The sequence below is a fragment of the Watersipora subatra genome, chromosome 8 (genome assembly GCF_963576615.1).
Source record: "Watersipora subatra chromosome 8, tzWatSuba1.1, whole genome shotgun sequence".
NCBI classification, from domain to species: Eukaryota; Metazoa; Bryozoa; class Gymnolaemata; order Cheilostomatida; family Watersiporidae; genus Watersipora; species Watersipora subatra.
This window is the reverse complement of record NC_088715.1, coordinates 9761932-9786968: the sequence shown is the minus strand read 5'-3', so window position 1 is coordinate 9786968 and position 25037 is coordinate 9761932. Positions and strand designations below refer to the sequence as shown.

The window sequence follows — 25037 nt, the reverse complement described above, 5'->3', positions numbered from 1 at the left end:
TAATTAACTGTTATGCAAAGAATTCAATGTATCTATACTTTGTGCAATGATAAAGCTATGGTAAGCGATTGCTACAAAGCTAAAACGATCTTCCACAATGTTCCTTACTCTTACAAAACTATTACTTTCACCACTATCAGACTCTCTGCTGGTACTTTAATTATATGTATAATAACAAATATCTTAATCTGAGTTGGCTATAGCCTCACCACCATAAGTAATTACCTGTTTTCTCACCTGCATGGTATTTAGCAAAACTTACACAAAAATCTTTCAATTTTAGGTTAGTAGTTCTCAAACAAACGTTTTAAATTGCTTCGTTATTTTAGGCTAATTTTATAGATATATCTTCAAACAAACTTTTCAATATCATAAAAGTCCTAAAGACTGTGGGTTATGTTGTCAACGACTAATAAAATGAAGTTATTATGCAATTGCGTAGAAAGTCGCAAAAATGCGTATACAGCAGTCGACCATAGAAATTGCATAAATGCGTCTACAGCATCGAAAGGGTTAAAGCCTGTGTCCCGCTTTGCAATTTGTTAGAGCTTTCAAATTTTATTTCATTCTTTTTGAAAACATCTTTTTATTTTGTATCAATATTTACCAACATTGCATAAAGTTTCATTGCACTTATTCATATGTTTGCTACAGTTTGCAACCAAAACTAGCTGTTCATGTGCAAGTTATTAGGGGCTACGACCGTCGATCAATTGTTCGATGGGATTAATGTAATGCTGCTATCAAATAATAGGCTATAAATCTGCCAGTTTTTAAGTTTTATAATGATAAATCATCATATGCTACAAATATATCATATCATTTGCTACAAAGCGACATACACAAAGCATAATAATATTACAAGCAGAAAGGAAAATTAATGTTTGTATAACAAAAAACAATTGCATATATTGCTCAGATCGCTGTGTTCTGATTGTTGCTTTCGATAGAATGAACGTTTCCAGGTTGTCCAATGACTTCCACAATATCTTCTGACCTCAACTTTTCTTCTGCACTGCTGAACTAGTTGGTATTAGCGTTCAAATATGTTTTTTTTTTGCAAAACTTTTAGACCCGGCTATTAGCACAAATGCAATGCGTAAATGTGTCACTCGCCAAACATAATTTTTAACCTAAATTATTCGTTCATCTAACATCATAAATGTAAACTGTTTTTATATACATGCAATTCAATGTATCAAAACTGTGTTAAACAAGGAATTGTTTACCTGAGACAGTCATTAGTTATTTTCATTGTATGGCTTTCAAAGTTTTAACAAAAATTGCGAAAAGCTTTGACGATGGACAACAAGAGATTTGATTGTTGTGAATACAAATAATTTATTTTTAACAACAGTAGCTGGGCTACCCGGTGTTGCCTGGGTAATAAAAAGATCTTTTTTTCCTCAAAAGATTTGTATGTATTTAACATATGACAACATTTGCCATTCTTCCTTCCAAACTACATATCATGAGAAAGGTGTTTTGGGTAACTGAAATAAATTAGAAGAGATAAAAATAGCTGTAAAGGCTTTTAAACTTTGTCAAACAACTTTTACACTTATGTTTCCTCATATCATCAAGAAAATTTTTTGTGCAGGTCAAATAAATTAGGAAAAATAAAACAGCTATAAAATGGTTTCGGTGTAAATGCAATACAATTAGCAAGATGTAATTTATGTTGCTTTTGCTATGATTACAATAAAAGATCATTCAGTGATACAATTAATACAAGCTGAGTAAACAAAATAAAAATCCTGAATATGTAGAATTAATTTTCATAATTCTTGCATAGAAGTGTGTGTCTATAAAAAGGCTACTGTTCCACCAGAAGCTATCCATCAAAACTTTGATTACAGAAACACTCCAACTATACAGAGACTTTTCCCATGGGGACAATTTAATGGTCCACCCAAAAAGAATCAACCTTAACCTCAGATATAGTAATTGAACCTACACTGCTTCATACACTACTTGCCGCATCGTAAAACTTTGCCAAATTGGTAACATAATCGGCGTGCGCTACAGCCATAGCTAGAATTCATAAAGACAGACGATATACAACAGCATATTTTGAAAAACATATACATCTATAGATATTTCTCAAAGTTCGTCTGTTTTCTGGGTCTTTCGGTATGTCCAGCTATGGCTATTAGAATAGCTGTAGCCGGACCACACGTAAGCAACATAATGGCGTACAGTCATTAAAAGCCTAGTCTTAGCAAGCTTACAGAAACTTTCCATTGGCCAGGGCCTGCAACTTGCTAGAGAGTTTGCTGCCAGCAGGTGGCAAGCAACTCTCACTACTTCTCATCGTTTATAAGTTGACTAGCTGCATTACCCGTGTTCAGGAACAGATTTACATAAAGCAAGTTTTATTGGGAGTTGTCTTTCATACTGTAAAACAACCCCAAATATGCAATCTACTGAAACTTTTGTGCTGATCAGACTGCATACACATATGCAGTCACGCATGTCAATAATGTTGGAGAGACCAATGTAAATATGCAATGTGTTCTACAGGTAGTCTACAATACATCAGTCTCGAACCACTCAAATCGGAGTTGTCCTAATTTTGTACACAGAACTGATGATGAAATTGGCATTGCCAGGCAAACTGAAGTTCTTCAAACTGGCAGTATTGTAGTTTTATATATTTTAAGAAATTGTAGACAATATTATGCGTTTGAGCTGCTAAGCTATTGCCAGCATTTATTGACTGGAGACTTCTACATGCTTAAAACACTAATCATGACTCACCAGTTCTTCGTCTATAGCCTGTGTTTTGACATATAAACTGTGTAGCAGTAATGTGGTTGTGTTGATAAAATTTATTGTCAATAAAATTTACTATATAAACTACATATATAGCCTCTCGCCTTTCCATCATAAGGCATTACATATGGAGCATTTTTGGACAATCATCCCATAGAAAAATTCAGCCCTATACTGTGTAGCAGGACTGTAGTCAAGTGTGATGTTTTCTACCCATACACGGCGCCTGGTAACAGCTGCTGTAGTTAGTGCATCTTGCTGTTGGCGCTGTTTCATCTGCTCTAAAAATTCAGCTCGCCGAGCAGCTGTTGTAGCTGCTGCATCATGTTCTTGTTGCCGCTGCACCTGCTCGGAGGTTTCTGCACATCTGGTCAATGTAGCGGCTGCTCTGAGCCGTTTGAGTCGCTGCTGAGTCGGCTCAGCAGTCTGCACTTCTAGCAGCTGCAGCATTTATTCTGACCTGCTCTCGATGTACCTGTATTTGTTCAGCGGTTTCTGCTCTTCTAGCAGCTGCTATTCTGTTTCGTTGTAGGCGTAGCTGTGTTTGCTCTGCAGTTTCTGCTTGTCTAGCTGCTGCTTTGCGAAATCGGTCTCTTTCTCTACGGGAACCAATCTGTTCTTGCGTTTGGCCAGTAGGCTTTTTGGGAGGGATTGTACTGCTTCAAGCGTTTCTAAAAGTGAATAAGATGGTGTACTCTTTTGTAATATACGCTGCTCGCTTAAATCTCACCGTCGCCTTTTGCAACGCTCGGAATGCCAATGCAAGTTCTGTAGTAGCTGTAGTTCTGTAGTACTTGTAGCTGGAAAAAGGTAAAAGTAAGTCAGCTGCGGAAGGTAATGAACATGCTTACTATCTTGAACAGTGGCAAATCCAACGTTTTTAAGTAGTGGATGTGTGGCAATTCATAAACAATAAAACATTGACTAAGACGTATTAACCTTTTCGCTGTAGCAATTTAGTAGGTAAAACGCAGTAGCAGTACCCATGCAAGTTCTGTAGTAGCTGTAATTCTGTAACACTCGTAGCTGGAAAATAAGTAAAAGTAACTTAGTTGCAGGAGGAAACGTACATGTTTACTATCACAAACAGTGGCAAATCCAACGTTTTTAACCCATTCATCGAAGTAGACTAATTTATGCGTTTTCTATGGTCGACCACCAGAGACGCATATTTGCGACTTTTCCAGCAATTGCTAGTAACTGAATTTCAGTATTCGTTGATAACATAACTAACGATCTTTAGTGCTTTTATAGTAGTGACATTGTTATCCGAAGATTTCTCTATAAAATTAGCCTAAAGTTTAATTTTAATATTTTGGTTGAGAATTTCCAACTTAAAAACAAACAGTTTAATTACAGTTTAAAACAAATAATTACTCACGTTAATGACATTATAGCCATTTCAGATTTTTGTGATTACGCAGAAATAGCAAATAGCAATAATATAGCAATAGCAGCACTGACTCTGATGGTGGTGGAGGTATTGGTTTTGTAAGAATAAGCAACATTGTAGGGGAACGCTTCGTAGCCTCACATCGCTTTATCAATGCACTGAGTACAGATACAACGAATTTTTTGAATAGCAGGGTTATGTTAACATGTTGGCAAAATCTATGATATTGTTATAACTTCTTTTGCTGCTTTTATAACTAAGGCAACTCTATAACAACACTATATCAAACCTAGCATAGCTATCTCAATCAATCACGTTACTTATAAATGCAATCAATGTAATAATTCAAAGTACCTTGAGTTCAGGTTTTCTATAATTTAAATAACGTTCTTGAGTTGATGTCAATCCCAATGCAGCCACCACGTTGGTAATCCGGACTTGAAAATAATACCTTCTTTGTCCTCTGAATCTCCCACCTCAGGTTAGTTAGAGACGCTCTGCCAGCGTGTAACAATCTTATTGGATTTTTCCTTAAACCTGGAAGTTCTAGCTTGATACGCAAAAGTAGAAAAAATTTTGAGTTACACTGACGATGTCGTTTGGTAAAATAACAATATTCTAGACTACCTCCGCTTTCTAACTTTAGCTTAATTCATATTGACGTGGTTGCAGCCCATAAATCAATGTTATTAAAGGTTTCTCTTCCTATGAATGTTGTGAGTCGACCTCCGCAACATTCTATTGTTCAGGATATATAGACTACGCCTTATGTTCAATTTCAGCTATCTACTATATAGAGAACAGCGTTTTTCCAGTGGTCGCAAGAAACAAATATTGACGTGACCTTCCTGGTACACGTTAGCAGTAAATATTAACTATATGTAATTTACTACTCATTAATTTATTTAATGAGTAATAAATTTTGTTTAATTCACTACTAATATTTACTACTAATTTAATTTTACTACTTACTCATATTAATTAAGTTTGCTTCGTACGACCGAATCGAAAAAGAAAAGACCGCTATATAATCTATTTATACTACTCATATTCGGGAGTTATCGTTAACTCAATATATCGAGAAGACAACTCTAAAAATACGATATTATTAGCATAGTATTTATCGTCCACCCCTATGATGGATAGTAGGTTACGTTTATAATAGAGGCGTGTACTAACCGGATATTCCCGTTAATGCTCCCTAGCGGTAAAAGAAAAACCCACAGAATTGCTGCGCCCTTATATAAGCCGCATGGCTCACAAACCATCAGAAAACAGTAGCGGCTAATAGTCCAAAAAGTACTGTACTCTATAAAGTGGACAGACAGATAGACAGATAGATAGACAGACAGACAGACAGACAACGATTGCCGTTTATATAGTAGATTTCAATACCATTTTCCATTGGCTAAGCACCAAGCTAATAGCAAGTGGTAGGCAACTCTCATCACTTCCTATTGTTTATAAGCTGACTTTCAATACCCGTGCAAAGCTGGGAGGCACAGCTAGTCTCTATTAGTGCCAGGCATGAGTACTTCTTGCTTAACAGGTTTTTTGAGTATCAGGTTTGTTAATACGGATTTTATGTTTTAATTTTCTAAACATTAGACATATCTTAAAGTTTACAAAGCAATTATATTTTTAGTCGATTTATCTATTTTTTTACTAATTTATCTACTGAAACTTTTATTCGAAACTTTAACAGACAGGTTGTTAAAAAGTCAAAAGCACATGGGGCCATAGACAGAGTTTTAGTTCACTTTACTCAATGGATCCGTGTACCAAAACCCGAACTCGCCAGTCACAACCCGAACCCACCAAATCAAATTGCTCAAACTTTCTATTACCCAATACTCGAGAGAAGACAAACCCACTAGTTTATATATAAATTATATTATATATATATATATATATACCCATATTTCCGAGTTAGGAGTTGAATAAATATATACCAGTTAGGAGGTTGCGGAATATAAGGGATTAGGAGTTAACGCAAATATATATGGGTAAGCCTCCTATATGGTCTAATTTATCTACATTGTAGATATATATATATTTATTCACCTCCTAATTATTATATATTTTTATGGAAATTTTAGGAGAATATGGTATCATACAATATACATTCATTGCCTTATCATACTTTGTATATATGCATACTAGAAAAACTGTCAAAACTTGGAGAATGTCTAGATGGTTGTTGTAAATTACATATCAATTTGAAGGTAAAATAATTCATACCTCAATGAGTAAGCAAAAATAATGATTACCAGTAGCAGATTGCTACAAATTACACAAAAAATTAGAATGTTACCATTGTAACTTATGTAATAGTTACAATGGAAACATTACATAGCTTGGCATAGCTTACATACCCTTTAGTAAGATGCCGTAACTTATATCATTTAGGAGTTTGCTATAACTTGTTTCTTTTAGAAGCTGCTCTGATTTACATATAATAAAGTATGTTGCTATAACTTATAGATCATTTGAGAAATTGATATAATTTGAATTTCACATAGTTGGTAGCAATTATCTATATATCAGTTAGGAGGCTGCTATGGATTATATATTAATTAGGAGGCAGCTGATATTTATATATCATTTAGGAGGTTGCTATAACTTACATATCATTGCAGAGGCTGCTATGAGTTACATATAATTTAGGATGTTGCTATCACTTATACATCACCTAAGACCTTGCTATAATTTGAATTTTCCATAGTTGATAGCTATTATTTATATATCAGTTAGGAGGCTGCTATGGATTATATATTAATTAGGAGGCTGCTGATATTTATATATCATTTAGGAGGTTGCTATAACTTACATATCATTGCAGAGGCTGCTATGAGTTACATATAATTTAGGATGATGCTATCACTTATAGATCACCTAAGACCTTGCTATAATTTGAATTTTCCACAGTTGATAGCTATTATTTATATATCAGTTAGGAGGGTGCAATGGATTATATATTAATTAGGAGGCTGCTGATATTTATATATCATTTAGGAGATTGCTATAACTTACATATCATTGCAGAGGCTGCTATGAGTTTCATATAATTTAGGATGATGCTATCACTTATAGATCACCTAAGACCTTGCTATATTTTGAATTTTCCATCGTTGATAGCTATTATTTCTATATCAGTTAGGAGACTGCTATGAATTACATATTAATTAGGAGGCTGCTGATATTTATATATCATTTAGGAGGTTGCTATAACTTACATATCATTGCAGAGGCTGCTATAAGTTACATATAATTTAGGATGATGCTATCACTTATAGATCACCTAAGACCTTGCTATAATTTGAATTTTCATAGTTTATAGCTATTATTTATATATCAGTTAGGAGGCTGCTATGAATTATATATTAATTAGGAGGCTGCTGATATTTATATATTGTTTAGGAGGTTGCTAGAACTTACATATCATTGCAGAGGCTGGTATGAGTTACATATAATTTAGGATGATGCTGTCACTTATAGATCACCTAAGACCTTGCTATAATTTGAATTTTCCATAGTTGATAGCTATTATTTATATATCAGTTAGGAGGCTGCTATGGATTATATATTAATTAGGAGGCTGCTGATATTTATATATCATTTAGGAGGTTGCTATATCTTACATATCATTGCAGAGGTTGCTATGAGTTACATAGAATTTAGGATGTTGCTATGACTTATAGATCATATAAGAGTTTACTACAATTTGAATTTCATATAGTTGGTAGCTACTATTTATATATCAGTTAAGAGGCTGCTATGAATTATATATTAATTAGGAGGCTGCTGCTATTCGTATATCAATTAGGAGGTTGCTATAACTTACATATCATTGCAGAGGCTGCTATGGGTTACATATAATTTAGGATGTTGCTATCATTTATAGATCACCTAAGACCTTGCTATAATTTGAATTTTCCATAGTTGATAGATATTATCTATATATCATTTAGTAGGCTGCAATGAATTATATATAAATTAGGAGGCTGCTGCTATTTTTACATTATTTAGGAGGTTTCGATAACTTACATATCATTGCAGAGGTCGCTATGAGTTACATAGAATTTAGGATGCTGCTATGACTTATAGATCACATAAGAGTTTACTATAATTTGAATTTCATATAGTTGGTAGCTACTATTTATATATCAGTTAGGAGGCTGCAATGAATTATATATTAATTAGGAGGCTGCTGCTATTTATATATCATTTAAGAGGTTTCTATAACTTACATATCATTGCAGAGGCTGCTATGGGTTACATATAATTTAGGATGCTGCTATCACTTATAGATCGCCTGAGAGTTTGCTATAATTTGAATTTCATATAGTTGGTAGCTACAGTACTATTTATATATCAGTTAGGAGACTGCTATGAATTATATATTAACTAGGTGGCTGCTGCTATTTATATATCATTTAGGAGGTTGCTATAACTTACATATCATTGCAGTGGTTGCTATGGGTTACATAGAATTTAGGATGTTGCTATGACTTATAGATCACAAAAGAGTTTACTATAATTTGCATTTTATATAGTTGGTAGCTACTATTTATATATCAGTTAGGAGGCTGCAATGAATTATATAGTAATTAGGAAGCTGCTGTTATTTGTATATCATTTAGGAGGTTGCTATAACTTACATATCAATGCAGAGGTACCATGGCTTACATATAATTTGGGATGTTGCTATCACTTATAGATCAACTAAGAGTCTGCTATAATCTGTACAATAAAACAACAATCTGTATAAAACAAAAATAATTGCTGTTAGAACCTACATATTGTATAGTATGTTAAACTTTAACGTAAGAATCAATAAATTTGTATTTAAAACAACAACAGCCACCATGCTTGATACTAAAAAATTCAACTAGTCAAGTACCATAGAATGGTCGTTGCTTAGTCACCAAACGGAGTAAATTTATTCAGACGTCAAGTTTAATGCGATGTTACAAAAGCCTCAACAACAAGAAGACCCTGCTGCCAGTTTAATTTTGCAGCTTCTTGAGTAAGTTGTGGGCTCGGGCATAAGTCATCATTATAATTTTCAAACTCCAATTTCTTTTAACAGTATACAGCTCTGGCATTTTTGGTAGTTTGCCTCAATCTTCCGATCATGGCTTTTTGAACTCTCAATTTTCTTTTAGGCTGCATAACTTTCTGCTCACTAATATAAACGAATAATGTAACTCAATATTTGTAAATATGGTCTATGTTATAGTTTCTTATTCAGTCACATATCGCTGCTGCACTGCATACAAAAACTTAAAAAAAATTAGTTGGTAACAATGCATGGACGCAACTCAGTTACTGTGATTGCTAAAATGAAACACACACATTTTTGCTTGCTGTGCATATTATCTACAGTAATAATATGAATTACTTGCACAACATACTTAGTTACTCAATCTAACATACAATAACAGCAATGTCTTTCTATTCATCTTAAGCCACTCTTAGAACGTTAAGTAAAAACATTTCCCCACTCGGAAATGGAGTGTCAGGTTGCAAAACCTGCGCAATACCACAGCACCATAAATTGGGTAGATTCCAAACAAGCCCATTGTGCCTATGTAGAACCCAGGGAAAAACTTAATGTCACATAGAGAGCCAATAAAAATACAACAACATTCTATCTTGAGGGCATTTTCGCTTTTCAAAACTTCTTTCTTACTGCAATTTATTGTTAGCAATGATCAGTCGGGCTGGACCCAGCGCAGTACCAAATTTTTTCTAACTTTAGATCTCTTGACTTTGGGTGGTTTTATTGATCAATAGTAATACTGAGTGCTATTATTCACATTTTACCAGTAATAATAATGCCCTGAAATGTCAAGAAATTGATAGAACATTCTACTCAGACACATTCACTTAAATTTGGAAAATGACCCAAAAAGATACATTTCTCATTGTGTAGTGAATTTCTGATTGTTTTTAGTCAAGCACAGCGTTCTAAGTAATTTTTTGGGCTTGTCGGTTTGACAGTAAGTTGTCAGTAGACTGGCTGCTGCGGCGTATTTCCTTATATTTAGTTTTTCTTTAAAAGAATTATTATAATTTATCTTAGAGCTTGTTTCTTGAATAATACATCATAGTGTACAGTGCAGTACAACAGATAATATCTATTGTCGGTATTGTATTATCTATCATAGTCATTGTTTTATGCACATTTTCTGTACATAAAATAATAGCTAAGACTGCTTGATACAAAATAACTATACAAGTGCATTACTGCGGAGTTGGTCTCTTTTAGTCTTCAAAAAGAGCACATTTATTGACAAATACAACGCAATGATAATAAGAAGGTTCAACAACATAAAAAAATCAGCTGGCATTTTTTCTCGCAGCCTTCTTTAGCAAGTTGTTGGCTCGAGCCCGAATCACTGTAACACTTCTGTTAGGCAGCGTTGAGTGTTTAGCATCCAACACTGATCTTGTTGGCAGTTTGCCTGATTTTTCAGTCCAGTACTTGTCAAATTCTGCTATTTCCTCTGCACTTTACCGTTTTCTCCTGACTGAAATAGTAAATAATGTGAATTATCATTTATAAAAATCTGATAAGCTATGGCTTTGATGAATCACATATCATTGCTCAGCTCTATTCAAAAGTTAAATAAGCTGGTTTACGTGCTGCAAGTCAAAACAGAATTGATGGTTTCTAAGATACAAGTGAACAATAAGGACATTAATGCTCGTTAGTGTCATTTCTCATTTAGTAATATAATACTTAACCAATGTATATTCTGAAATACAGCTAAATTGACATAAGGTAGAATCTTAATTTGAAGGCCATGTTCATTCGAGTGCTATTCTAGAAGTGTTGAAAACTAGAGTGTCACCCTTTAATTGACAACCACATCCAGCTGACTGCGACTTCAACATTCTTTGATCTTTGGATCCGATTTTGGACAGGATGGATAGAAAAATGTTGACAAATTTTTACTAACAATGACTCAGTTACAACAATAGCAAATAATACTTTTGTCAATGCATATTGAAGCGAGTTTTCTAACTTCTAAGCTTTACAGTGTTTTCGTTAAAGCTTTGAAAGCAGCACCGTGGAAATAATTAATAACTCTATCAGGCTGATAATAATTTTATTGTTTAAGCGGCCTTGATAGTTCGGCATATATGAAAAAACGGTTTAGCAAATATGATGAAATCTGTTCTACTATTTGAGGCTAAAATTTCTTGCACATGCTACAGCATTAGAATAAGCAGTTAACGATGGCATTTTGCAAGCTCAATGCCCAGTGTATCTGTTATCACTGAATCACAGCTTAGTTTGTGTGTTATATAGTTTTTTATGTGTTTTTTCAAAAGAAGTAACGTTCACTTGAACGGCGGCGTTCTATCTTTAACCGTCATCTATTATAGTACAGGTCTAGTAGAGGGGCGTTTAAATGAATGGGGATTCAATTAGAGATTACATAATATTTTATTAACCCTTTCACCGCTGCATGCGCATTTAGGCGAAATCAATGGACGACCGGCATATGTGCATGTTGCGAATTTCCTGGCAATTGCGTAGTAACTTAATTTTGTTATTCGTTGACAACATAACTAACAGTCTTTAAGACTTTTTATGGTATTGACAGTGTTGTCCAAAAGTTTCCCTGTAAAATTACCCTAAACTCATGAAGCAATTTTTAATTTTTGTTTAGGACTTTTCAACATAAAAAGAAACATTTGTTCTTTCTGATTTTCGAAATATTTAGTGCTATTATAGCTTTCGCAAGTACATCCAGAATTGAAAACAGATAATTACTTATGTTGATAACATTACTGATGATTGTTGATGACTGACGGATTAAGATTTTAGTGATTACACACATAATTAAAGTAGCAGCTCCAATAGTGACTCCAATGGTGGTCAAAGTAATAGTTTTTGTAAGAGTAAGGAACATGGTAGAGCATTGTTTTTTGAGATTCGAAGGAATCGTAGCTTCACATAGCATTAGCAATGCACAAAGTAGGAATGCATTAAGTTTTTTGAATAGTACTATTTTTTAACGTGTTGGAAAAATAAAATCTATAACAAAAAGGTTTTAGATAGAGTTGAAGCTAATAAAGATTGAACATATATTATGAAGCACAATCGACAATTTTTGCCACTATAATTGGAAGGGTTAAAAAATGCAGTGCCATGGCATTCAAACATAGATTTTATAGTAATATTATTTCTTATAAATTTTTTGAAATAAAACTTTTATTAATGTGGCACGCTCTTGTGGAAACTAACCGTTAATCAGCAACATACCCCCTTCAAGAAAGCGTCCAGCTGTGCTTCGTACCATTTTCCATCTGGTGGATATAGTGCTTGGATGCGGTGACCAGGTTTCTACCAAAATAAGCAAAACAATTTTAATAGCCCAAACAGATGTTATGCAGATTAAAAAGTGATGCAAAAGATGCCTGTTGTTTTTAGGTTTTTCAGCAAACCCGTGTCCCTACCTCCCATTACTAAAATTCTATGAAGCGGTAATATTTTATCTCATGCGATATTCTTCTACAAAATTGAAACATAGGTTTTAAAGCTTCAACAATTTAAAGGATTTCATTTACTCCAGTCACTTACTTATGACTCAGCCTCTAGTTTAAATCCGTATCAAATTACGACTAAAATGCATCAACTTGTTAATTACAATGAAAATAATACATTATCATAACTTTATACTGCCCTAAGCAAGCAAAACTCCCTATCTGAAAAGTTTTTCAAAATTCACTTTTTTGTGCTTAAATGTAATTTAGGTTGAGATCTAAGATGTCTCGAAATTTCATATATCTGAGACCACCAGAAATAGCACTTTTCACCATGTGCAAAACGCCCTATCCACATTTACCACACATAAAGTGGCAATCAAAGCGCTCTATCTGCAGATACAGCGTTTTGATTGGCCTGAACATACACAAAGTTGGACATTATGAGCAGCATTATGTAATCAAAGAGTATATAAACAAAGGGAAGCGAAACTGAAGCATATATATTTGGTTGTTTCAAGGCAGCTCATACAAGCTAGTGCACTTCTGAGTGCTCAATCTTATTGCTATATTTTTTATCATAATATATTTATTATGACAAGACGATATCTAAGTGACAAAAGTCTCGATTTAAAGATCCGACTCAGAGATTTGATGAAAAATTTGTTTTAATTACATGTCCATTGGAAGGTTTTGCTTTTTTAAAATACTGACATTATTGCACTCAGTTGTTTGTTTTAAATTATTTTTAATAAAAGCGTTTGATCTTTTTTAAACTACTATTTTACTTATTCCTTTCATTTCATGACATCTGGTTTGAAGGATACCTAGATCTTTGATCATCTCTTAACTTTTGAGCTAAATATGGCTATTACAGGGTTTTAATCCATGTGTTGACTGGATGAGTAATAGGAATTGCAACATATATCATTTTGTTGACTAATTGCGGGTTAATATCAGAATTTAAACTTGTAATCCTTTGATAATCCAGTCATGGCAAATGGTCTTGTGGCAAACTAACAATGAGAAACCAGTCCAATTAAGCAATCAAAAGGCCCTATCTGCAGTGATAGGGCGTTTTGATTGCCTAGTGCCAGCTTAGTAAATTGTCAATTTAAGCAAACAAAATGCCCTAAGTGAAATTACTCCTTTGATTTTAAAGTTTCACAAAAAAAAATTCAGTAAAGATTGTTGGATATCTCACCATAATAAATAAAAAAAAAAAACTAAAATACTGCTAATACTGATGCCAGGCTTAACCAAAACGCGTTTGTGCTTGTGCTGAACAATTTACAAATATCAAGATACAGCGTTTTGCTTGCTCAGGGCCGTATAGTATAGGCAACTAATAATTCTGCCTGTTTGGTGCTATCAATCAGCTAACACTACTAATCAGAATAAAAAGCTTCAATAATTATTTTAATGCTTTTTAAAAAGTTACAAAAGTTAGGAGCATCGACAGAGTCACAGATATTCATCAATTGCTGGCTACTGTGCTATATGTTACCATAACTATTTTAATGTGTGTCGGTTAATCTCACAAAGCTACCCTTGCGTATAATTACAAAGTTATCATTTTATGAAAATTAGTAATAATTTCATTCTTTTAGCATTATAAAGTTGGGGTTTCTTGACCTTTTTAACTTGACAATATTACGATCTTGCAATTAAAGCAGTAAAATCCAAATCCAAATTAGCTGCGAAAACCTATGCATTGTTGTTTGCCGTCGCAATTTGATGACATGAGTAAGTTGCTTAGATATAGTATTTAAAGTGGCTCGCCCTAAAGGTCAAAAATGGCCACTACCGGTCTAACCTTTCGCATTTGTATTGAGGCGAAGTAAAATACTTTTTCATGATGCCTTTTCACCATAATATGGTACAATTAATTCAATGACAAAATTGGCAAAAGTAATATAAAACAATTGTGACAAACAAATATACCAATTGTGACAAACAAATATACCAATTGTGACATGATTAGTCTGTTCTTCTGCTGCTGCAAAACCCTAAATGGCTAGACGCGTGAAAAAAGCAAAATGTTTAGCGGCTACAATCTCGCTAGAAGGTTGAACTTATGTGATAAGTCTTGAGGTTGTGTAGGAATGAGAGGTTGGCTTGTTTCTTACAATATATTTAATCAATTGACTAGCATGCAAGAAGATAGCAAGCCATGCCACATTAGGAGAATGAGTCACTTTAAGCACAAACCACAATTGCATAAGTACATAGGTCATTTCTGCTAGTGAGAAGACCTTGGAGAATAAGACCACATTATGCAATTCTGTGAAGATTTTATTACTGCAGTTATACTTGTGCTGCAATATTTCTAATAGAGTGAAAAGCAAATGAGCTGCCCAACCACAACCTCCTTCATTATAAAGTTACAAAGAATAGGAATAACAACAATAGCTTTCATTCGGAGGCTGAGGCTATTGAGAAGTAGAAAGTGAATTAGCTAAGCAGGCAATAGTAGAACACACATAATAAGAGCATAGGCATCATGATTGATGTGTATGCAGGCAATGAATTTATGTACAATTTCACTACCAAATATTTTAGTAAAGCTAGACACCTTTGGCTAAAGAGTGCTAGATATAGGTCAAAACAAGCCAGTGACAAATCTCATGTTATGCATCCTTGTTTGGACACTTTATTTCTAAAGTGTTTAATGCATTGGAAGTTTAACATAAAAGTGTGCCAAGAATGCACAAAGAACATTGACAGCAATAACTGCATAGTACTGACAGCAATAACTGAATAGAACATGATGTTTAACTAAAATGTAACATAAAAATAAACGTTTTATTTTGTTTTGGTAAGCTTGCAGCAAAAATGTTTGTTGTGCACATAAAATATTGTTTTGCTCCAAATACTTTACAAACAAGTAATAATAACTTTATTGATGCAAATTGTACTGAAATTATATTTGCTACGAGCACCAATGGAAGTCAAAATAAGTAATACAATTCTTACAGACCTTTTAAAAACAATGGCCTTTGTTGCTACAGAAAAGTGAGTAGACCCATAGGAAGAGAAGTATATGTTCTTATACTGCTAGAACTACCTTTGGTTCAGAAATGAGATTTGAAAAGAGCAATGAATTATTATAAGCATTGGCAAAATGTTTGGGATGGATAGGAAACAAAGCTGGGTATTGCACATGCTGGTAATTTAGCTAATGTAAATAGATTTCATACACTACCTAATTGAAAGCATCAATCCAAAATCTAAATACATGTAAATACTTACTAGCCATAGTACAGAGTGACCTTTTAATGTTTGTCAACATAACATCCGTACCGCTTTGAGCATCTTGAAATTATATTAAAGTTGCTTTCATTATGAGCTCCCTTTGACATTTTAAAGTATTAAAATGGCCAAATACAAGTTGCATTTTCAGAGAACTTTTAAATTCAAGTCATATGCCACAAAAAATTCCTCTGCGTTGTTTGTAGTATATTCTAAAAGTGCTAACACTACATTTGTTTTAAATTTTAAAGTTGACACAAATAATTGAGCAAATTATGTAGCTTATTAGTAAAACTTTTGTTAACATCAGCAAACAAACTGCATACATGCTGCCCGATACCGAAGGCCAAAAATAATAATATATATTGCTATTTATATTTTAACCAATAGTTTTGCAGTTTTGTTATTGTACAGCAATTTGTATAAAACCTACTGTATTTCAGGTTTGAGTAACTATGAGTTTTAGTAGTGTTCTGGCCCTTCCTATCGCGTGTTTTCAACATTTTGAGGTAATAATTAAAAGCCATGAGTTGAATTGCGCAACTTCAGCAGCATCTTATATATATATATATCATTCGCCAAACTCATTGTCTTGAATCATCAAAGTTCACTAAATCATTCAAAAGGAAATACATACACTTGTATCTCTAATTCTTTTATAGCTTTACCCTTTTACTGCCACCCATGTACAAACTAAGCTACCGGCCTACCGCCAGCCATTTCACCGAAAATTGCCAATTTAGCTTCATGATATGTACATGAAGCATGTATACTATTTTGTTTCAACTTCAAAGTTTATCTATAAACTTTTTGTAATATATTTTATTTTGCTAAAATTTTAACATATAGTGCTATGCAAAAATCAATGTACCTTCACTTTGTGCATTGCTAAAGCTATGTGAAGCTACAATCGCTTCGAAGCTAAAACGATGCTCTACAATGTCCCTTACACTTAAAAAAACCATTATTTTCACTATCATCAGAGTCACTGCTGCTAGTTTAATTATCTGTGTAATCACAAAAATCTGAATTTGAATTGACTATAGTGTCATCAACATACATGTAAGTAATTATATGTTTTCTGACTTGCGCGATACTTAACAAAACTTACACAAAAAATGTCCATTTTTATTTTGGAAATTCTCAAAAAAAAAAATTGAAACTGCTTGGTTATCTTAGACTAATCTATTAGAGAAATATTCGAACCACACTGACAATACCATCAAAGTTTTAAAATCATCCGTTATGTTTTTAATGGATAATAAAATTAGGTGACCACGCAATTGTTGGAAAATTCGCAAAAATGTGCATACGGCAGTTGCTGATAGATTTAGCATAAATTCGCATACGGCAGGGTAAGAGTAAAAACCAACAAAATATTTGTCAATCTCCTGCCTCTAAACATGATATCTCAAATCTGATAATTACTCTCAGTGTTGACTGAGTAACTAAAAGTGGTAATGAGTAACCATGGAAAACTATTCATTTTATATAATTATGCAATTGCTCAGCAATTGCAACCATGACTCATAAAGACTAAGAAGAGCAATACTAAATCTCTTTGCTATGCTACATTCCTTTGATTGGTTTGCGCTATTTATATTATGTAATCTGCCAATAATAGATGAATAGAACACAAAAGTGGCATAATGGTTTATGTAAGCGTTTAAATGATACAATGCCTGTAAAAATTAACAACTTTTCTTACTGAAGCTATGGCTATATCAAATTATTACACTAATTTTTGGCTCGCATGTATAATGTGCTATTTTACAGCAACTTATTGCAATATCGCATACCTTTAATTTGATGTCTGCAAATCAGTCTTTGGTGTGGGCCATCAATGCTTCTCATCCAGCAGTTATCTATAACTAAAGCGTCATTGATTATTTGCAACTATACAAAGAAAAACTACTTTTGGGCATGCTGTTACATTCTTACGTCAGGTATACATTTGCTAGTTACAGTAAAACTTTGTACAGTATATTTTGTGTTGGTGAATTTAAAGTTTTGCTTATCATAGTGACTTTGCCAAAACGTCAAACTTTACTACATTTCAAAATACAACCTTACTGATATAATGTTTTATAGTTTGTAATCTATAATTATGTATATGTTAAAAAATATTATAAATTTCGGTAGATGAAACCTTGATTATTTTGACATATTTTTTATGCAAACCAACGTGTAATTAGCAACATACCTTTTCTAGAAAAGAACATCCAACTTTGTCTAATACTCTCTGCCATCTGATAAATATGCCATCTTGGCAATAATGCTTACCAAGTTTTTACAAAAATGAAAAGATAATTCAAGTAGCATAAACAGATATACAAACCAAAATTAATGCAAAATACACATTTTAGTTCACTGGTTAGGTTTTTTTTGGCAAACTTGAATGTCTGCCTCCTACTACTGAAGCTCTATAAAACAGCTAAGCTCTTAATTACTACACAATTACTACACAAGATTCAAACTAAATACTAAAAGTTTCAAAATTCAAAGGCTGCATATACCCACTTACTTGCTTATGCCTATGCATGTACTACTATTACTTACAAAATCATAACTGAAATACGCAAACTCTCACTATTCATGATAACAATAATACAATTACTTTATGATCATGTTATTCTAATAACAGTTTTGACTGTTGGTAGAACCAAATTAATAACGTTACTTATCATTATAAAAAACATCAAAAATTATAATAATAATAACTGAAAATAGATTAAAGTTGGAGAATTAACTGATTCACTGAAATAACTATTAATTGTCAGCTGGCGTGTCTGTGTTGATGTTACAAAACTGAACATTCGTGTAACATTAATAAAGTCAAAAATTAGGACTTTACAAAAAGTTTTGATTTTTTCCTTTTTGGTAATATAATGCTGACCTTTCTTGACTTTTCTATGCAGAACAATATCAGCAGTTGGATGACATAAACGGATGTAAAAAATATATCAAACGTGTTCTGTGCTACATTCCTTAAAAATTATAATAATTGAAACATACTTTTTTCACGCTAGTCCTATTTCAATATTAAATAAAATTTATACTGCTTTTCTACAACTGTATGTTTTAAGTAAATAAACTGTAAATTGACTAAAATAGCATGAACAACTTACCGAATGTGACTTGCTCCCTTACATGTAGTCATTCTGCTGCTACCAAGCTCTAGTAGACTACATGGGTGAAAAGCTAATAGTCCTAACAGCCACAGCAACATTATAACAGCCACATCTCTCTAGCTGTTATATACTGTGGTTATACTTTTGCCACTTTACTTCAATAAATTTAAAAAATCAATTCTTCCACTAAAAAACCATCTCTCAGGTATTGCGTTTGGATGCAAAGTTTCAAAAAAAGATTTATTTTGTGGCTGGATGCAACGGCATCGAAAATATGAATTGTACTGATTATAGACTTATTTAAACTTTTACTACAGCCATGCTTAAACATCAGTTGAAACCATAATGTGCAATTATTGTGAATTTTCACAAAAAAGAGCAGATCAATGAGAAACCTTGCAAAAAAAGGGAGTGCTTAAATGTCAGTCTTGAAAACTATAAAGAGGGTCAGCAAATAAATTGTAATGTATTGTAGTTTGTTAATATACAACTTTATTTCTCAAATCTAATAAAGCTATCATGAATATTAGCAAAACTGACTGTATCCGACATAGCTGCTAATTCTTTGTATTTGCTGATGCTTAGTCATAAACTTATTGCAATATGTTTTTAAATAGATTGTGCTATTAACTGAAACGATACCAAAACAGTCAAAAGTAAGAATGTTTTAAATTTGATATATGCCTCCTAGTTCCATATATAAGAGCCTCCTAGGGTTTATAATTTATTGATAGAAAATTACCCATTTTTGTTGGAGTTGTCTCCTCTTTTCCATATATATGAATATAGATATAAAAGGCGATTATGGGAATCATGTTTAAAATACTTCTATAGGGTTGTTAAGCACTATAAACACTGCTAGAATTAGGAGGCTCCCTGGACGCCTCCTAATTTTTCAGAGCCTCCTAACATGGATTATATATTGATAGAAGCCTCCTAGTTGGGAAATATAGTTCTATATATATATATATATTTATATATATATATATACATATATATATATATATAAATACAATTTTATGGGCACTTTTTTAATCATCACTTGATTTTATGAGTTCTTAAAGATCAGACTGGCGGTTAACTCTTTCGCTACGGCAAGTCGTTGTAGCGGCTAGCGCAGTAATATAAGTAGAGACCGTAAGCTGGTGTATCGGCTTATCAATAGGGTTTAGCTTTTTTTCATTATGAAACGTACACATTAGCTAGGCTAACCAAATTCTGTTTCTAACGAAACAACTTGCTGCCACTCTCGGCAATTATTAGAAAGAATTTTGGCTCAACAACTCCATTTCTTATTGTTTTTTGAAACAGCAAAACCAGATCGCTATTCTCATGGTATTAAGAAACACAACGCGTTTGTTCAAAGCTAAGAAAAATTACGAGAGTAGGATATACTAAACAATTTTATACTTATCTTGTAGAAAGTTCTTTTCTGAATAAGATGCTATTCACAGTAAAATGATATCTGCGTATTTATTCTCGTGATATTGTTTAAATACAAGAGGTACATTATTTTTTTGGAAAATGTGTTTGAATTAATTTGGGCAGAATAATTAATCGGTCAGAATTTAATGCGGCAGCAAAAGAGTTAAACTGGCGGTAAAGTGGAGGTGGATTCAAACAGAGGGTGGTGCCCTACCTTTCAACTCTTCTCTCATAGTGGCCATCAAATAGAGGTGACATTCAAATAGAGGTGACGTTCAAATATATGTTTTATTGAATAGATACTTTATTGAATAAAGTATCAAATGAATAAAGTTGGGTTATTTGATGGGTTATATAGAAAGTATAGGGCTGGTAGAGTCCTTTATAATATCATTTTTATGTTTGTACCAAAAGGTACAAATATCGTTCATCAAAACTTTGAGTACAACGAGCTCCTGCTGCAACAGTAACCTTTTTTATACACACACTTCTATGAACTCCCTTTTGTATTTTTTTTCTTATTTCATTTAATTTGCACAAAAAAATTTTTCTGATAGAAAGTTTAAAAGTTAGAATTTTATATGTTGTACGTGTTAAATAAAATATGGTTTTACACATATAATTTCTGTCATCATATACATCGTTTACATTTTTTGGTATTTGGTAAATAGGTCATCATCTCAGAAGCCATGGTTAATTTGATTGTCTGAGACTCAGAGTTATCTAGACTAGAAAAAGGAGGAAATTCTTAGAGTTATTTTGCAAAAGGAGTTTTACTGCTAGCTCCAAAACAGCAGATTTTATGGTCAATAAACTGAATGCATGTTTACCATTAGTGCGAAAACATAGTTCTGAAAAAAACTGGTGTTAAAATTTGAGAAACGAAACCAATGGACAATTTTGTTAACAATCCAAAACGTCATAGCAACCAAAATCAAGATGTTGTGAGATTTATTTAGATTTTTGTATTTATATATATATCAGACCTTTCAACTTGGTGCTACGCAAATGTGGGAGAAATTAGCCTCTAAAGCCTCGCACTAGCTGAAAAGTTTTTAAATAGAGACCTAAGCAGGTAAACATTGTATTTCAGCTCTAAAATTATGCCTAAGTGAACTACAAAAATATAAAAACAAATCATGGGTGACTTTTACAAACTTAATGTTCTACAATTTTGTTCTGCAAAAAAACATTGTATCATATCCGAGATGATGAACATAACGTAAACATAAAACTCTCAAAAGTTTACTGTAAATGAATTTGGTAATTAGACGGGGATGCTACATCATCTCTATGTACATTTAGGTCAGCACTGATTTGAGATGAGGTAGCTGCTGCTCCTTGATGTTTCAAGTTGTGGGTTTTGGCTGACTTTTAAGACTTTTGAGTAGGTCAGCTTTCAACTCTGTTTCAAAGCAGCAGGTGCAATGACAGGACGATACATCCTAACTACCCTTAGTGCTTGATGCAATTCTTTGGTTCATTTTGGTTAAAATCTTGATGCGTACTTGAGTTTTTTGGACATGACTGAATGGTGGATCGTATCTCGCGACATTGAAACAAGAAAATTTCAAACCCGTGAGAACAGCCCACCCAAATGGCTATACATATGAACTTTTGCTTGAACTTAGGTGGCTGATAAGCCTACGAGAAACAAATGTTCTGAAATATTCGAGTGCCTATAATTCAAAGGCCATAAAGTTACCAAATGATAATTCTATGCACAAAGTCATAAAAAAGTGTTTTTGGCGATACAGCGAGTCTTTTGTTATCATTAGAATGCACGCATCGCGTTAATGCTATAGCGACTGATAGATAAACGGCTCGGTAGTTTATACTAGAGCACAAAACATAAATTCGGGAGTATACCGCGTGATTTCATTTTTGCGGGAAGGTAATTTCACATCCGACGGGGTCCTGCAAAACCTGGGAGAATTGACAGCCCTGATTTATATACAAAAATGTTCCTGAATTTAAACATCTAAACATATTTTATCTAGCTGTCATAGAAATAGCTGTATATCTATCAGAAAATGTATTACTTATTAATAATTTTTCAGGTGTTTAAAATGGCTTGGCAGTATCGCGATTTTGGGCACAGACATAGTATCACCAAATATTTTCTTTAGAAAGATAATAACAGTCACATTTGCACACCATTGGCCACCATATACTTCGATCCGGTAGAATCGAATAATTATTCTTATAATTAAATCTTAGAATATTCTAATCACTGTCATTCAAAAATATCATCGCCATTCCTGTTACGTTCACTGCTTTCGACATCAGGAATACCCAAGTACTCATTAAAAGTGTCCAAAATGTTAAAGTTACCTTGAAAACCGGCAAAAAAAATTGATTACTTCTATCGAATACCATTTTTCAGTGCTTCCTGTTTAGCGAAGCAATGGTTTCAAGTTTTTTTTTCAAGGTTTGGACACTTCCATTGGGTGAAATGACTTCAGATTCAGAAATGTCACTCTTCGATTGGTCTAGAGGCACATGTTGTAAAAATCGTTACCGATTTTATAAATTCAGTTAGTACAGCTTCAAAGTCGGATAACTCGAATTCGTGATTTGCGACTTAACCGTGGTTTCTGAGATTGTGACGCATACACACACTTTTAATAGGCTACAGAAAATTATAATATAATACCATTGGACATATTTATGTGTGTAAATGATCAAGAAAAATCAGTTCAGGTATGTGAAATCAAAAGGAAGTGGATAAGTTTTCTGAATAAACAGTTCAGCCTTTTTTAACATGTACGAATGCTAATTGGCTTTAAACCTAAACGTTGTATTCTTTGCTATAAACCACATTTCTAGCTTTCTCACAATAGCTTATACACATTGTGTTAGTCTATGTCAAGGTTGTAATAGTTTTTAATACATTGGAAATGTAGGATGACATTGTGAGAGGATTCAAGGAGCTGAAGGAACAGATGGAAAAATTTATTGTGGAGGAGTTGCCTGAACTGGAAGTGGGAGGACAACTCGAACTAAGACAAACAGGTATATTAAAAGAATCAAAATAAATAATAAATGTTATAGTCTATACTAAGACTTCTACCATATTATTTATGTTAAAAGTTGACTTGCAACAAAATTCACATTACAGTAATTTGGTATCAAAAGGTTCACCATGTCCTACTCTTTTGTGTTGTAAGTGTCAAATATGTGGAAATGTGATTACAACTCAGGGCTGATACTCCCCCCTAAAAGGCCCATTAGGTTCGGCCCAAAAATCACGTTTTAGGGGAGGTTTTCAGACCATAGGGCACTGTCAGTGAATTTGCTACCTAAGGGGGTGTTTCCACAAGCAAGCCAGTAAAAGGGCTCATGCTCATTAAGGTTTTATTCAGCAAAAGTAATACCAAGAAATTGCACCGAAATTCCAGTCTTCATTTTAAAGCAGATTGCTGCTGCTTGCTTGCTAACAGGAAAGGAAGGGAAAAGAGACAGTCGACACTGCATCATCTTAGCAACCCTTTAGCAATATACTCAAAATGAATGATATGATATTTATTTCATTGATATTCATTGTTTTTTTTGTAAATGGAAATGACGATCTGATGGTTGTTTGAAATCAGTTTTATTAATCCTTTTGCAGGCATAGCGACATTTTGTCGTTTTGCAATACTGGCGTTAGTGGGCAGAGTAACTATTATGTCGCCACACAAACGATTTATATAAATTTATTTATTGTTAGCTAATTGCCTTTTTTGTTTAATTTTTTTACCAATAGTATACTACAATATGTTTGTCTCTGTTAGCAACAAAAAAGTAAGCCGTTTGCAGAAGAAAAAACGATCTTTTTTTCAATACTAAACAAACGAAAAATCCGAAATCAAAACGTATTTAAATAAAGTTGTAAATTTTGTTTGTAGCTTTTTTTTCTTTATCAATGCATGAATCATATTGGATGTTTAGCGGGGCGTGGAACCTGGGCGCCCTCTAGGGAACTCCCAGTGTTTAGGGGGTGTATTTCAAATTGATCAACCAGGTGATTGGGGGTACAATATCCAAATTCAAATTGACCAACCAGGTGATTGGGGGTACAATATCCAAGCCTGGGCCTATCCAGGTGGGTGTTTTTCAGAGTATCAGCCCTGGAGATTACAAGCTCCTAAAAGCTCAAAAACGAAAAGCCGCCGTAGATTGGAATCTCTTTATTTCGATGGCATAACCACGAAATTTTGGTTATCTTCTTGTCACGTATGTTCTCACGTGAATTGAAAGGCCAATAAAAAGCTCAATATAAAACTTATCGTAGTACTAGTTAATGACAAACACTTCGGGTTACACTAAAGACCCCGTATCAATTATAGATGCTTGCTTACTTTACAGTTTTGTTTCGGCAGTATTGAATTATCAAGTCGTAATCTGATCATGTCACCCAATAATTCACAAATAATTTTTGCAGCACTTTTCGATTATCACAGGTGACCAACAGGCTCATCATGATTATCTGACAATGATATGTACTCCTTCGAGCAAAGGTTAAAAAGTTTAACGATTTTTTACGGTAAGTTATAAGATATCAGTGCTAAAAGTGA

The 25037-nt window shown here is 33.4% G+C and overlaps 1 protein-coding gene across 1 annotated transcript in view; it reads left to right on the top strand.

The window, feature by feature from the left end:
• The window catches only part of LOC137402278 (uncharacterized), a 63921-nt gene that overhangs the window by 27155 nt on the left and 11729 nt on the right, over positions 1 to 25037 (top strand). The window contains exon 7 of the mRNA XM_068088773.1: positions 23385 to 23493. Coding sequence (XP_067944874.1) covers positions 23385 to 23493 — 109 coding nt within the window. The remainder of the gene's footprint in view (positions 1 to 23384; positions 23494 to 25037) is intronic.